General features: G+C 41.4%; 1 protein-coding gene across 4 annotated transcripts in view; it reads left to right on the top strand.

The window, feature by feature from the left end:
* The first annotated feature begins 668 nt into the window (after positions 1-668).
* Positions 669-15,499, top strand: part of panx2 (pannexin 2) — a 28,045-nt gene continuing 13,214 nt past the window's right edge. The window contains exons 1-3 of one of the 4 annotated variants that reach the window (XM_067420281.1): positions 669-947; positions 1,078-1,130; positions 3,208-3,580. In XM_067420281.1, coding sequence (XP_067276382.1) covers positions 3,529-3,580 — 52 coding nt within the window. In that variant the 5' untranslated portion in view covers positions 669-947; positions 1,078-1,130; positions 3,208-3,528. Of the gene's footprint in view, positions 948-1,054; positions 1,131-3,207; positions 3,758-15,499 lie in introns of all 4 variants that reach the window. The other 3 variants (XM_067420279.1, XM_067420280.1, XM_067420282.1) reach the window with 3 other exon arrangements.

Here is a 15,499-nt window from a genome sequence, read left to right as displayed (position 1 = left end):
GTTATCATATACCAAAGAGATTAATAAACACTACAAAACTATACATTTATGTAAATGTATTGCTATAGCATATCAAAAGTATTTGGGTATGGGAACGTATGAGGTCAAATGCCGCTTTAGCTGCCTTTTTATATTTACATCATTTTTAAACAAATTTATTTTAGGCTATTAATTTCTTTATTTTTTTACACAAAATTTATATATATATAGGACTATATATATATATATATATATATATATATATATATATATATATATATATATATATATATATATATATATATATATATATATATATATATAAATCAGGCCTAAATAAAAAAAGTGCTATATTTTTTTTCAATAAAATACAAAAATATATAATACAGCAAAATAAAAGCTACTGCACAATAACCAAACCATCTTTAAAATTTTCACCCTACAGTGAACGTAACAAATTATAAAAATTAAAAAAGTAGCAGAAGTAGGTTATACAGGAAAAGTTAAAATTACATATTATAGGCCTTACATATGCTAATAATACGTATCTTTATCGTGTCTGTCGTCTTTTAATCCTATATCGTTTCCACTCACTCGTAGCCTGCTAACGATATAGTCTTGTGAAAGGCAAAACAATGACAATTTTAATTGAAGGTATGAGTGAAGATGGTCGTGTAAACTGGAGAAGTGTGTGAGGTTTGTTAGGGGAGGATGATAGGGATGGCGAGAGGCGGAACAAACCGGTGTGTGTGCCCGGATACACGCCGAAGCGGCTCGCCCGCACTGCAGATTAACTCTACAGACGCCGGGGATGCTCAACAATAAAGCACAAGTCACAGCATCTGCGTTCAGTGTTTTTTTGTTTTGTGTTGGAGATTTGGTGGTCGTTGTGAGATATGTCCTGGTGTTGTTGATTTGAGCACGGGATTCAGACTCTGCGTGTTCCTCATAATCGAGTAATCTGACAGGTATGTGACATCATGACGATGAGAGTCAATGCAGCCTAGTCTTCTCCGTCTCTCGCTCACTCATGCCGTATGTAGTGTCATGCATTTTATCATATCTTTGTCTTAAGCCGCTGTATGTCTTTCTAACCAGTGATGATGCCGGATAGCCCGATGGTCCGGTGATGGACAGCTCCTCGACTGAGCGTAAGTGATGTGCACCGCATGACCTTTAATGCACCTAAACAAACAGTCATAATGTCAATATGTCGGGCAGTGTCGTTACAGCATCGTCGATAAAACTAGATTAGCCTATATCTGCGGCGGTGTTATGTTAAAAGATTGCCTACTACTTACTTCATGCTTCTTTAAGTTTGCATGACACATTACTAATCACTATCAACTTCTTTGAGTTTTATCAAACCTGCTGTAAAAATGATTTTTTTCCCTCCCACGTGTCTCAGAGGAACTAACTAGGCCAAATTAACACATACAAGAGAGGATACGGAATACTACAATTCATATAATAAAATACAGTATTTAATAAACATATTTATTTTGCTGGTTAAATATTTATTTTAAAACATTTCTGCATTAGACATTTTATTGGACATTTAGGCATTTGTTACATTTTTACTTACTTTTTGCATTTATTAGATATTAATAAACATCTAAGCTAATATAATTATATTTTTGCATAAGTAAATCAGACATAATAGCTGTGTTGGGAGCATTGCACTACCCTATATGCCACAGCTCTGACTTTTAAGACATTGTTTAGTTTACATTTTTAGATTAACATAAAACATGTTTAATGCATTCATTTGAAGAAGAAAAAAAAAGTATCCCAAAAATAAATACATATTTTAGGTTACATACCAACCTGGAGTTCCAGCTGTTTTTTGTTGATATTTTCATTTGTTAGAAAGCTGTTCCTTATTGATTTCTTGAGCTCTAAGCAAGATATATTGATTTTTCAAAATGTACGACAAAATGTGTCAGTGTTTTTATATCATGGGCAAAGACATAGCAACATATCAAGCTTCCATCTGTAGTTCAGAAGTATGCAATAAAACTTTCCAGTGAGTTTAAGACCAACAGAGCATCTTGTGCTCTAATCTGGACTGTCTTGAATGATTAGCCTTTAGTAGGGGATGTCCTTGTGTCCTTTTGTCCTTGTCACTACTAGTACATGCTCTCAAAGGACTCTGCGGAGAGACACACTCCATTGGTTACTGGAATATTAAAGGAATATGCACTTTTGTAGAGAACGCGCAGAAGCAAATGCAATCTACTTTTATGGTTATAGTTCTTTTATGGTTATAGAAACTACGTTATCACCAACATCATGAATAAAATTTGAATTAAAAGCCTTTATTTTACAAATATTTTTAACTTAGGTTTAGGAGCTTTGTTTTTTCTTGTTAAAGGGATTGTTCACCCATAAAAACCCAAGTTGTTCCAAACCTTTACGTTTGCCATTGACTTCAACAGTAGGACAAAAAATACTATGAAACAAGGCCGTAACCATGTCTTGGGGGGGACCAATGTTTTATTTTTTATAAAGTATAAAGAAACAGAACAGTGAACAAAATTCTAGGTCTAATTCTAATTGGGAAATAATCCTTTTGGGACTATTTGCAAACCATATTTACATTAATTTGTGTCAAATATATTATTAGTCCAGAGATTCTTTGCATTAGTGAATAAATACATAGATGGGCTCTGAATGTTTGAAATCCATAGTGGTCTGGTGGTAGAATTTTTGTGGTAGAAAACAATGCTCATCAATGATTATATATTAAGAGCAGGGACACTTTGTATGTATTTTGTTTTGTGATTTCACCAGAAAGAATAGTCTCTCTCAGCAACGGCGATAGATTGATGCATTTGTGTGTGTGTGAAGGCTCGGGCTGTGTGCATGAGCCAAAAGAGAACGCAAACCCGCCTGCTTTGATTTGATTGGCCATCTCAATCATTTTGACATTAAGGAGTGCTGTTAGACCTGAGGCAAACCAGGCTAAAATGTAACTTTTAAACCTTTTTGTCATCCGAACAACAACATACAGAGCGATGCATAAAGAAGTGCAGGAGAACAGTGCAAGAATTTCATATACTGGGGGGGACAATTTGGCAATTTTTAATTATTGGGGTGGACTTGGGGCTTTGAGCTTTGGAACAACATGAGAATGAGTAAATGATGACAGTTATTTTTGGGTGAACTATCCCTTGAATCTGTATATTTTAACTCTGCTTCTGAAGGAACTCTCTTGCTCATTTACAGGTTTTTGCAGAATGGAATAAATAGGATGACAAAAGGTGTCGATCTAAGCAACAACAACAAATCAGCTAATCTCTACAATCTACCACTGACAAGATCAGTCATCAATAACTCCTCAACTCAGGCTGATCACTAAGCTTCCTTTGTGACTCTTAGAAGATCCAGTTTCATCCTTCAAGTCAACACCTCTTACATATAACTCATTATATTGTTGCAGGTAAAAACCCTCAGCCAATCCATTGGCTGACGGGTTAGGAGGAGGAGGAGCTTCAATTCCCATCAGGAGTGTTGTGAGATTAGTGGCGGGCAGGCTGCTGGGACCGAATGCAGAACATCTTCGAGCAGAACTTGGACATGGCCACGGCTCTGCTTGCGGGTGAGAAGCTGAAGGAGTTGATCCTGCCAGGTTCCTCACAGGATGAGAAAGGCGGGGTACTCGCCGGTCTCATGGTGCAACTCAAACTAGAGTTGCCCTTTGACCGGGTCGTCACCATAGGAACTGTCATCATCCCTATTCTGCTGGTCACATTAGTTTTCACGCGGAACTTTGCAGGTTAGTGGTGTTGCGCATTATTTGGACAAACGTACCTGATGCACACCTTACAATATGCAGTGACAAAGAGTTTTGAAAGACATTCTTTTTTAAAAAAAAAGGCTGATTTATACCACTGTGTCGGACCTGCGCCATAAGCTACGCGTTGGTTTTTATTTATACTTCTGCGTCGTTGTCTGCTTCGATGTGCAATATACTTGTAGTCCACTAGTTGGCAGTGTCCACAGGGATGTTAATTGAGCGCAAGCGTCAGTTCTGGCAGGCTAGGTAGTCGAGATGAAGAAGAAGCAACTTGTTGTGTATGCAGTGATGGCCGTAAATAGACAGCGGCTGTGTCCGAGAACTGGGAAATGCTGCCTTCGTAGGATATATTTCAAGGAAGGAAGGCATCAAGGCACATCCGAATCTAATGTTAGCTTCACTTCCTGCTTCCTGAGAAATCTTCATCTGATCGATTTTTGAAGGCAGCATAGATGTATCCTTCGCTGCCTTTGATATCCCACAATCCTATGCGTTCCATTTGGCGACAGAAAAAGAAGGATGGAGTCTGACAGTTGCGGTTGCTGGTCAGTTTGTGTGTAAATGTAGGTTTTTGACCAACATTTTCCACTTCTGAGAGAAATTACTACTGTAGTAATTAAATATTTGTTTAGTCCTCACCAAAAGCTTGCTTTATTTAGCTGTAGATCATTAAACTGTTACGCCACCTCCGAAGTCTGTTTCGTGAGGTACCTTAGTGCGTTTATGCTGCCTTACAATTCTGCCTAATAAGGTTTTTGGATGCAGCCAGTGACTTTTGTTGTAGTTTGAGTTAAATACTGAAGAACAGATAATTTATAATCCACAAGCGGAAATGCGTATGAGGAAATGCAACGCTATCACAGATTTTTTTTTTTTACCTGAGGGAGGGGTTCTACTACCCTAGAAATCTAGACGCACCCTAGCGCCAGCAAATCTAATCTGCCCACAAGTGTCATCTAGCAACTCTCAATACACGTCTGAGCTGTAAACGCCAAACTCTGTTCAGGCCAATCACATCGTGTATAGAGTCGGTGGGCGGGGCTTAACATAGTGATGGAAGAGTTGCGCTTGCGTGCTACTATTAAACACAGAGGCTGGCGATTGGCGGTCTTTTGAATCAGCTTTGACTGTGACTCTGGAAGACTTGGAGTTAAGCTTTTCTTTCAGAAAAGAACAGAACGGCACTGAAGTCATTCTTAAAAAGGGAAGATGTGTTCGGAGTTTTGCCGACCAGATACGGCGAATGTTTAATCTATCAACAAGCTCCGCTTCACATTGCTCTGGTTGGTTGTAGCGCCATCCAACTGCATGCAGAGGGAGTTTGAAAGACAACCGTTTATCCCTCTCCTGGGATTGAGCCCTGTCAATGGTGAGTTTCCAGACCCAACATCTTAATGTGGGTCTGGCTTGTGGCTTGTCAGGCTAGGGTTCTACCAGACCAATAACAGTGCTTGCAGACTGTGTAGAATTGACACATTAGCTGTGTCTCATTTCGTTAAATTTCGAAGGCTGCATCCTCCGGAGGACACGTCCTGTGAAGGATGCAGTATACAAAGTGTCCTCAATCAGAATTAAACTAGACGTCCTTTGTAGGACACACAGGCAGGAAGTATCACGTTGGTATGCCAACTCCGAAATCCTGTGAAATAAGGGCGAATTCGAAGGTCGTATTTCGAGTGTCCTACTCTTTTTTTTTAAATGAGTCGGCCTTGTGATGTATGCAGCCTTCGAATGCGACCTCTGAAGGACGCAGCCTTCCAAATGAGACAGCTATTGTTAACATAGCTGCGGCATAGTTTTGATGTAGAAGTATAAACCAGCCTTAAATCAGCGAAACTGTGATAGAAGCCTATAACCTGAGCAAATGATTCAATCACACGACTTTTAGGTTAATTTATATGAGTATTTATTTGGGAAATGTGTCTTATTAATAGTTTATGTGCTTCTTTTTAATTAGAACATTTATCCACCTCATGTGAGTGTGAACGTATGCAATTGTATTCACCTCTTGGGGTTTCCAACTTTCCATCCATTATTTTTTATGCAAAATCCTAAAAGTGAACGCCCTTTACACATATGAAAAATTCTGACATGACATAAAACTCTAAATCAGCAATATTTTTGGATTTAAACAACTTGATTGTTGTACTTTTTAAAGTTGACCTATTATTAACAGGATATTAGTGGATATTAGTGTTGTCCACTAATATCCAGCAGAGGAGAGGTTAAAAGATTCTAGAGAGATTGTGGGGTTATTAGGAAGAGAGAGAGAGAGAGAGAGAGAGAGAGAGAGAGAGAGAGAGAGAGAGAGAGAGAGATAAAGAGGGGTTGTCGTGGTAGGAGGGGGTTTACTCTGAACGCTGAGTCAGTCTTACTGCATAGCAGCACCAACTGGCTGTGACTGAACATTGAGAACCCTGCTGGGCAAAAACATGCAGTATAGTTTAGATCTGAATAAGTGTTGCAGTACAAATATTTACGCGTTGAAAAGTTGTAATTGGAACTCTTGTGAGACTGCAGCTAAATTGCCTTTTTATATTTTGAGGGCTACTACATTACAATATTTTAAATAGGAACACTTATTATCACAGGAAAGAGGATTTGTGAAGGTCAAAACCTCATTGAGGCTGTTTATGGGATAAAATGCAAGGACAATAAATAGAATCTGAAACTTGAAAGTACTGAAAGAAAAATAGCCTGTGACCATAGAGTTTATTCCCATCTTGACACAGCAAATATAACATACTTGCTTTATAAAACCCGGCTTATGACCATATTATCTTACTTAACTTACATTATTGATTCTGCGCAGGAGTGTAATCTACTGAGACCCAGAGTAAGGTGGAGGCGTCTATAGGAGTTACAGCAGCTGTGAAAGAATGATCTCTATCTTTGTCCAGTTGGCACAGACAAATCTAGCATTTGTTTTGATCACTGATTCATCATTACATTGGCCTGTGCTGCCTTACACTATGCAGTAAACACAGCTCGTTACTAGAAACAAATACCAGCAGGATACACCAATTTCAAGATTTTCCAGAGTTGTGATATACAGTGACATACAATTTTTATACGTTTTTATCTTTTTAAATAAATTTAGTCAGTATTACATTATATAATAATCCTCAATTTGAATAATTTTTACTCTTTAGACTAAAATGGCAGCCAAGTTTAGGTCAGGAAAATAACATTTAGTTGAAATAAAAAAGACAAAAAAGAGAACAAACATTTTCTTCTGCATTAATGCTAACAGTAAAGTCCAAAGCAAAATTTCTAATGTTCACGTTTTTAATGTTGTTTATATGTCTATGTGGTGTTTTTAATATGCTTTCAGACAAATCATGTGCAAATTCATAAGTCAACACCATTGTTGAGTATTTAAGCTTGCAGCATTAAGCTTGCTGAACGATGGTGGTAGTGGTACCACGGTGGGCAAGTGTGGTAACTAGTAGCCGTAGCTTTGGGAGTGGCCTCGTTGGGCAGCGAAGGAAGTGCATGCTGGGAGTTGTTGTCTTTCATCCACATGAGACAAAAATACATTTTCTCTCTTTTCTCAGTTTAGAATGCACCAAATTCAATAATAATTTCACATTTCTACTACATAAATGACCCAGTTTAAATACACATTCATTTTAAAGTACCCCTTTAAATAATTTTAATTCATTATTATAATTTGCACATTCATTGATCCATGTATACTAAATGTAATGTAATGGTGTGGAGTTACATTCAAGCTATTTTAAACGGAAACTGTGTAGGAGACTGCCACAGGCTAGTACGAAATTGTTGAATAAAGCTATGGTTTTTGTGCACAAAAAGTATTCTCAACACTTCATACAATTAAGGCTAAACCACTGGAGTCACATGGACTATTTTAACAATAGTAAAAAATGTAAAAATGAGTTTTTACTACCTTTCTGGGCTTTGAAAGTGTTAATTAAATTGCTGTCTATGGAGGGGTCAGAGAGCTCTTGGATTTCATCAAAAAAATACCTTCATTTGTGTTCTTAAGATAAGTCTTAATGACGAGGATAAGTAACTTATGACAGAAATTTCATTTTGGGTGAACTATCCCTTTAAGGCATGAAGACTTTTTTTCACAGGAAATATTTTTTAAATATTATTAAATATATTTAAATATATTTCGGTGATCAAAGATGGGTTTTAAGGGATAAAATTGTAGCGACTCAGGCGAATCAAACACACAATCGCCAGTTACATTTAACAAATATGCTTTGAAAGTTGTGCTGATGGACAGACCTTCCCCCAACACAACAGCTACCCTGGAAACCATCTGATAAGATGTTTTACGACCGGAAAGAATGTGGAGAAAGTCTTATACACAAAGAGCTTAAGACACAGAGCTTTTGCCTCAAATTATAGACAAACCATCTATAGATGAACATGCACCCCAGGACATTATATGTAAACACATAATTGTTTTGTAAAATGTTTCTTCTGTATGGTATTTTGCATCTTTTTGTCTGTGTCTTAACAAAGTACTAGTTCAGATAACCTCATATATGTCATGTCTCCTATCAAATTAATGCTCACTTCACGACTTACACTTCCATGTATATCACTTATTCAGAAAATGCAGTGTGTGTTTGTTGCATTAATTATAGTATGAAGAACTCAGAGACCCACTGAGTCCAACTTTTAAACAAAGAGCTATAAATCCTGCTGAGGAATTTCCTGCCGGGAAACCCCAACACTCTCATTGGTTAAGTCTAACCCTGGAGGGTGGGACTACGGCCAGACCATAAAAGGAGGACCTCGGATGCCCTCCTCCCCTCTTACACTCCCCACTCTCTCTTCTCTCTCTGGCTGAACCAACACGTCATCGGGGCTGGCACTTAAGCCATGCCACCAATGCAGGCCCTCCAAGCAGGCCTCATCTCTTCCAAAAATCTTCTCTTCTACAATCCGATCTTCAAGAACACGAAGCATCGCTAAAGCAAACAGCCGCTTCCCTCCCAACCTCGGAAAGGACCGCCGGACATGCAGGACATTTGAACATGCAGAGACACATACGCACACAAGCGAGAAGCCAAAACGAAACCAAAAAGAATGCAAGTATTCTATTTCTTACTGCTGTAAAGAGGGTGTGTTATTCTCCCGTTGGGATAAATTAACTCCGTGAAGGTCGTATTTGGTTGAACTGAAGGAAAGCTGTTTCTTACCCTCCCCCACTCTCTTTGTCTCTCTCTCTCACTCTCTTTGTCTCTCTCTCTCTCTCTTTTATCTCTCTCTAACTTCAGTCTATTCATTATTCTCTTTTATGTATTCTTTCGTTAATATCTATACTTCTACTCTCTTGTTGCATATTTAGTATGTACTTTCTGTGTGAATTGTAGTGTTATTTTTAGTCTGTGTTTATTAAACCTCCGAAAGACATTTAATGAGTTGAATCTGTTATTCTGCCACATACACAAAGTCAATGAAACTTGCGATCTAAACGTTACCTAACTGCTTATGCTACTATGTTAGTAAAGTAAACTGTATGACCATTTGAAATATTGAACTTATCCTGATCAGTAAAGTTAATGTTTCTCATGCGCTCGTAAAGCAGTAATCCATTATTGAGAATTGATTTGAAAAGTCTATAACTAATTTGCAGGACAAACTTAGTAGGATAATTTCAAGCAATTTCATAAAGGGTTACTTGTATTTAATTAAACAATTTTCCCTATCGGAAAATTTTAATACGTAATGAACAACTGGCAAATCATATTCATAAATTCATGAATATTGAATATTAAATCCCTTTTGAGTTAATTATTCCCCGAGACATTAAACTCATGAGTCGTTGTTGTTACATTTTATTTGGTGGAGGATGCGGGCAAGTTTCAAACGTTTGTGTATGTGTGAATGATATTCATATTCTATTCATTGTGTATTTTTGAGGTATTAATAACCTGCACGCGCGTTTTTGTTTCGTTTTGTTTTGGTGTTGTTTTGAGAATTGAACGGTACGCGCAAGGCGAACCCAAGCATAAACAGATGCTGAGAAATGTTGAAGTAGCCGGATTATATTAATAAAAATCCGCGTGATCTCCGAAACCCCCTGCAGCCGTAGAGGCAATAGGTTTTATCCGCGTGATTTCCAAACGAATGTATTGTAGAAAATCCATACATTTGACTCGAGCAATATATTATGTGTTCCATCAAAATAATGAGATTTTGATGATGTCTGTAGACACGTACGTTGCGTTATCCCGCTTGATCTGAACTACAAAAGTTTCTATCTGTGCGGAAGATTGGGACAGGACGAGACTCTCCTGTACAATATAAGGGGCCTCAGAATAATTATTATATCGTTAAGATAAACGATAACTCCTGGTTTAAGTCTGGCTTAGCTAACCAAAGACTTGAGACCTAAAACATTTGAATCAGAGATGCTGAAAACCGTCAGCCATATTGATAAATGTCTATTGGAGTCCATGTAAAATGCGTGAATAGGCAGACGGAAAATTCCTGCATTCACCCGTCTTGTTACGCGTGCATCTAGAGCACCAGTCATTTGTAAATGATTTGCAAGAGCCAGTAAAGCGCAGAACGCCAGGGCGACCCAGAAATTGCAACACCGCTTGCAAACCGCCAGAGGGCGACTCAAGGATTGCAACGCCGCTTGCAACCCGCCAGAGGGCGACTCAAGAATTGCAACGCCGCTTGCAAACCGCCAGAGGGCGACTCAAGAATTGCAACGCCGCTTGCAAACCGCCAGAGGGCGACTCAAGAATTGCAACGCCGCTTGCAAACCGCCAGAGGGCGACTCAAGAATTGCAACGCCGCTTGCAACCCGCCAGAGGGCGACTCTAGAACCAGACAAAGCCATCTGGTGAGCATTTCCGCCTAACTAACTCTAGTCTAGGGCGGGCGCAATAGCGCCATCGTGTGGATAAATTCGGATAGTTTCACTCTCCGTCATTTGATTTTGCCTTAACAAAATAAGTTTGAGCCTATAAATTGTTTATTGCTTACTGTTGTACACAGTTTCATTTATACAATTTTTCTAACAACAACCAAGTCTCCTTTCTCGCTGATTAAACACCCTTATTCGAATTTGAAGTTTAAAAAGAAACATAACTTCCTCTAACTCAAAGTGAAATTAGGTTTAAGTCACACAGTCCAATTGGAAGGAAGGACGCCACCGTGTGGTTATACCCTGTTAAGTCAGCGCAACACTAAATCACTACTCCCTTCCTGATTAATTCTTTTATTTGGATAACTCCCACTTAGAGATTAATCGTTATAGGATAAGATTTTTGATTGGCTTTCTTTTATTTGATTTTCCTTACAGGCTTATTTAAATTTCATTTAAACTTGCTTTGAATTTAATTTGAATTAAGTTGAGCTTCTAATTCTTTTATTTTATTTTATTTATAATTTTATTTTAATTTTTAATTTTAATTTTTAATTTTAATTAATTTTTTTTTTTTTTATTAAATTTTTATTTTTATTTTTTTTTATTTTTATTTTTCTCTGCAAAAGTTTTTCTGTTCCCCTCCCAGTGGGAATAAAGCTCAGTCTGGTAATTACAAACAGTATCAAAAGTGCTTTTGTTTATCATTACTTGACAGAAACTTTTGCCTTTTTGCTAAATTGCTCTTGATATTTAAACTTCCACTTCCTTCTCACCTACAATCAAAAGGCCTTTGATCCGGTGAACAGGGATCAAAGCTGTTGCTTTTAATTCATTTAATTCCACCTGTTTACCCTCTTTGTGTATCCATTGTAGGGCTCACGCGTCCGAGGTGCATTGAGAATCGTCACAGGCTGGTCTCCGGAGGGGGGGTGGCCCGACCGACGCAACCGGCACCGGCTGTGTGTGAGTCTCGGTTTCTTGTATCTCTGTCCGCGGCTGTGGCACGCAGTGGCGACATCAGCAATTCGACACTCCAAAGAAGTCAACCAGTTCAGCTCACGCACGCAAGGCAATCTCTGGGACTAATCCCTAAACCGGGGCCTGAGCGGGGCCACTCTTGAAAAAGAGGGTTCTGGGGACGTTCCGATTTTGCTGCGCGGGCTGGCGGTTGATGGACTGGTGTGTCGGGTTGTGTTTAAAGTCATAAGCTGTTTGAGTGGGCGCAACGCGACACAGAGTGGCAGGGGACCGGGGACACGGCAGTGGGTGTTTGGAAGCGTTTGAAAGGCCAACCACACCGCTGGGTTTCCACTTGAGCGACCTCAATTCACCCCGGATGAGCTAAATGGGACAACCCATAGTACAAGCCGAATTTTAGTATATCTTGAGCATTTAGCCAATTAATTTCCCTAACACTCCCGGCGCGCACGCTGACATTCCTTTCATTACAGACCAATTCATCTTGTGTTTGTTTCCACTGTGCTCTTTCCTATCCTCACTGTTGGACTATCACGATTGTGTTTCTTTCAGTTCACCAAGAGACCCCAAGGAGAATTAGATAGTCCCGGGACGACCGAGCAGCAGTTCACCAAGTGACAACCAGGGCTACCGCCCACCTAATTGTCTGAATTGTCTAATTATCTAACTGTCTAGATCAGTTAGCCAAAATTCCCAGCTATCCGTACGATAGCTCGTTAGCTTAGAACAAGCTTGCATTGGCTCTCTCTCTGTGTGTGTGTGTGTGTGCTGTGTTTCTTTCGTCCGCAGTAATGTTCCGTGCACCCACTTCCGCCGTCCCGTGGGACCGCCTAACGACATGGCTGGAAGCGCTAACGGCCACCAGTCAAGGAAGTCTGGGCCAACTGAGCCAGGAGCAACTGGACACCGAGCTAGACCAGCTGATGACACACGACCCCACGCACAGCTACTCCAACAAGGAAGTGGCCAAGATCCTCGGAAGCCTCGCCCACGTCCTCATCGCACAGGCACGTCTAAGCGAAGGGAGCTACGACAACCTGGAACAGGAGGCAGCAACGCTAAAGCTTCAAGCCAAGGAGGCCCGGAGAGACCAAGCCCTCACCCAGCTTCGTCTAGATCAGCTTCTAGACACAGAGAAAGATGACGAAACAGACAAAGAACAAAGAAAAGAAATAGAAAGACTTCAAAAGACCCTGAAGGAGCTCCGTCGTGACACCGACCGACGAATACAGTCAGAGAAAGACGCCAGGAAACACCTCGACGAAAAGCTTCGGCGTGGCGAATCCCTCCTGGAAAGAGCCCATGATGAACTTAAAGACAGAGACATTAAAGCTAAAGTCTATGCAAAACATTTGCAGTCGGCACAAGCCGAGATCGACGAGCTCATCCAGCAAAGACACGAGCTCAAAGATGAACTTGACATGGTGCAAAGAGAACTGAGACAATCATATATAGTGCAACGTTACCGGAAGGGGGAAACACACAACACACAGTTTCCCCTGACCAGTTACTCCGCACATTTTAGCCATGAAGCTACGAAGGGGAATGACAGCCCCCTGTTTAAAAGAGCACCCGCCAGTCTCCACGAATCCCCGTCAGCAGCAAAGGAAAGGACGCCCTTCCAGGAAGTCAAGGTCAACAGCCACGAAGCTTCAAAGAACCTTGACAAGCTGGCCAGAAATATTCCTACCTTCAGCCCGGACCCGGCAGGAGGACACGACGTCCACGCATACTTAAAAGACATAGACTTTTACTTGCAAACTGTCGCTCACGCGAACAACTGGGACAGACTGTACCTGCTCAGGGCCACGTCTAATCGTGACGTACGCAGCTTTCTGGATCGACAACCAGAGGCCATCAAAGCGGACTACTGGCATCTACGACAAGCTCTAATTCGTGAGTACTCCGACCCCGAGTCAGACCAGGGGTTCATCACTGCCATGGACCTCAAGCAAGCTCGACGTGAGACCTCACAGAACTTTTATAACAGACTGCGACGTGCCTACTTCGGGACACGCAACGACCCAGGCATGGAGGAGGACATCAACTTCAAAACTCTTTTCCTCCGAAACCTGCACCCTACCATCAGTTACCACCTGGGGGTGCTGGCGTGCCCGCGCAGCATGGGCACGCAACAGTTAAGAGACTTGGCTCACAAAGCTTACGTTAAACAGAAAACCATTTCTGAAAAGACTGAAAAACAGCCCACCATCTGCCCTGTTTCTGAGCACCACCCAGAGCTAACCCTAGAGGGCGCCAAACAGAACCACAGGTACCGACCCCTCAACAGAGAGTCCAAACCACTCCAAGCCAGCAGAGGGCAGCGTGGTCATAATGGCGACCGTCCACGGTACCAGAGCGATCGCTCTGAAGGATCCTGGGACCCGCCTCGCCCAAAAAGCCAGCGAAGAGGCCACTCTCGACGGGACAATGGTAGGCCCAGACCTGAACCCACGTCTGGCAAAGAAAGTGTAGCTGCTTCTGAAGTTACAGAGCTCATAAAGATCCTAAAAGAGCTCCTCCGACAGAAACCTCACAAGGAAGACAAGAAGGACGGACCAGGTACAGCACGACTAGACATGATACCTGAAATCAACCTTCCCGCCCTTCCTGCAACTGAATCATCCATCCTGAACACTGTTCCCCAACCACGGACTAGTGTACTAACTGTTGCACCCCCACATGTCAGCAGCACACCCACACGACAGCTGACAGCAACAGCCTCTAATCAAGACAGTATCATGGCGCAGCCCAATGTACCAAAAAGCGCTGTTTTGATTGTTTGCACGCATAATGAGACACTTGACACATATCCAGACGGCTTATCAAGCAACACACAGGTCCCCACACCAAGACTCCTGGGAAACCTAATCGAGAAGGGGATGGCTCGAAAACTCTATCTGACTATCACTATGGAAAGGGCATTTAAGCTCGAAGCCCTAGTGGACACTGGCTCCGACCTCACGCTTATATCCGCCCAACTGTTTGAAAGACTCAGATTTGAAGCACAGAGGAAAAATCGCACCCTTAACCTTCACACTTGTAAGCTAAATGTGCAGTCGTATAGCCAAAACGACATCCAGCTCAAGCACGTAGCTTCCATCCACCTGACAATTGGACCTATGAGGCTGATACACCCAGTCTATATCTCCCCTATGAACACTTATCCGTTTCTCATCGGAAAAGACCTGCTGGACCGCTTCGAACCCGTACTGGACTTCAAACAGCTGAAAGTCTGGGCTCAGGTGCGTGACCCTCTGCCCCTTCAGACACACACACCGTCTGAGCAAGACTGTCAAGTCACAGAGGTCACGGGAACTCCCACAGAGCCAAACTGCCAGGTCACAAAGGCCACGGGACCCCCTGCAGCACACTGTGACAACACAGCCTCAGCCCCAAAGCCAAGTTCAAGTTCGCTACTTTGCACATTTCAGCTATCCAAAGACTCTGATGCCGTCTGCCCCCAGGTCATGAATGACCTACAGCTGAATGACATTATCACAACGAACAGTATCCCTGCACTGTGGGCAGACAACTCAACCAAAAGTCTACCACTGTGCAATACAATCAGTAAAAACACACCACACGGCGACATGTGGGCACCCCCGCACCCCACATCCAGCCCCATTGTTGCAGTGCTAACTAACAGCAAGCGATCGACACCGGCTACAATGCCGGCCTTGCAGCTGCTACCGCTAACTCCGCAAATTTCCAACAACGATATTGCGGATATGCAAACCTCTGACACTGCAATAAAGACAATTCTTGACCACCTCTCAGACCCCTCCAACCACCCTATCACTGACTCTGAGCTCATTGATGACTCTAGCCACAAGCATCTACATAACTCCAGACACATGATGCGTATTATGGAC

Source organism: Pseudorasbora parva, chromosome 16 (assembly GCF_024679245.1).
Source record: "Pseudorasbora parva isolate DD20220531a chromosome 16, ASM2467924v1, whole genome shotgun sequence".
In the NCBI taxonomy this organism is placed as follows: domain Eukaryota; kingdom Metazoa; phylum Chordata; class Actinopteri; order Cypriniformes; family Gobionidae; genus Pseudorasbora; species Pseudorasbora parva.
Note: the sequence above shows the minus strand (reverse complement) of the source record. Positions and strands in the feature narration are given on the sequence as shown.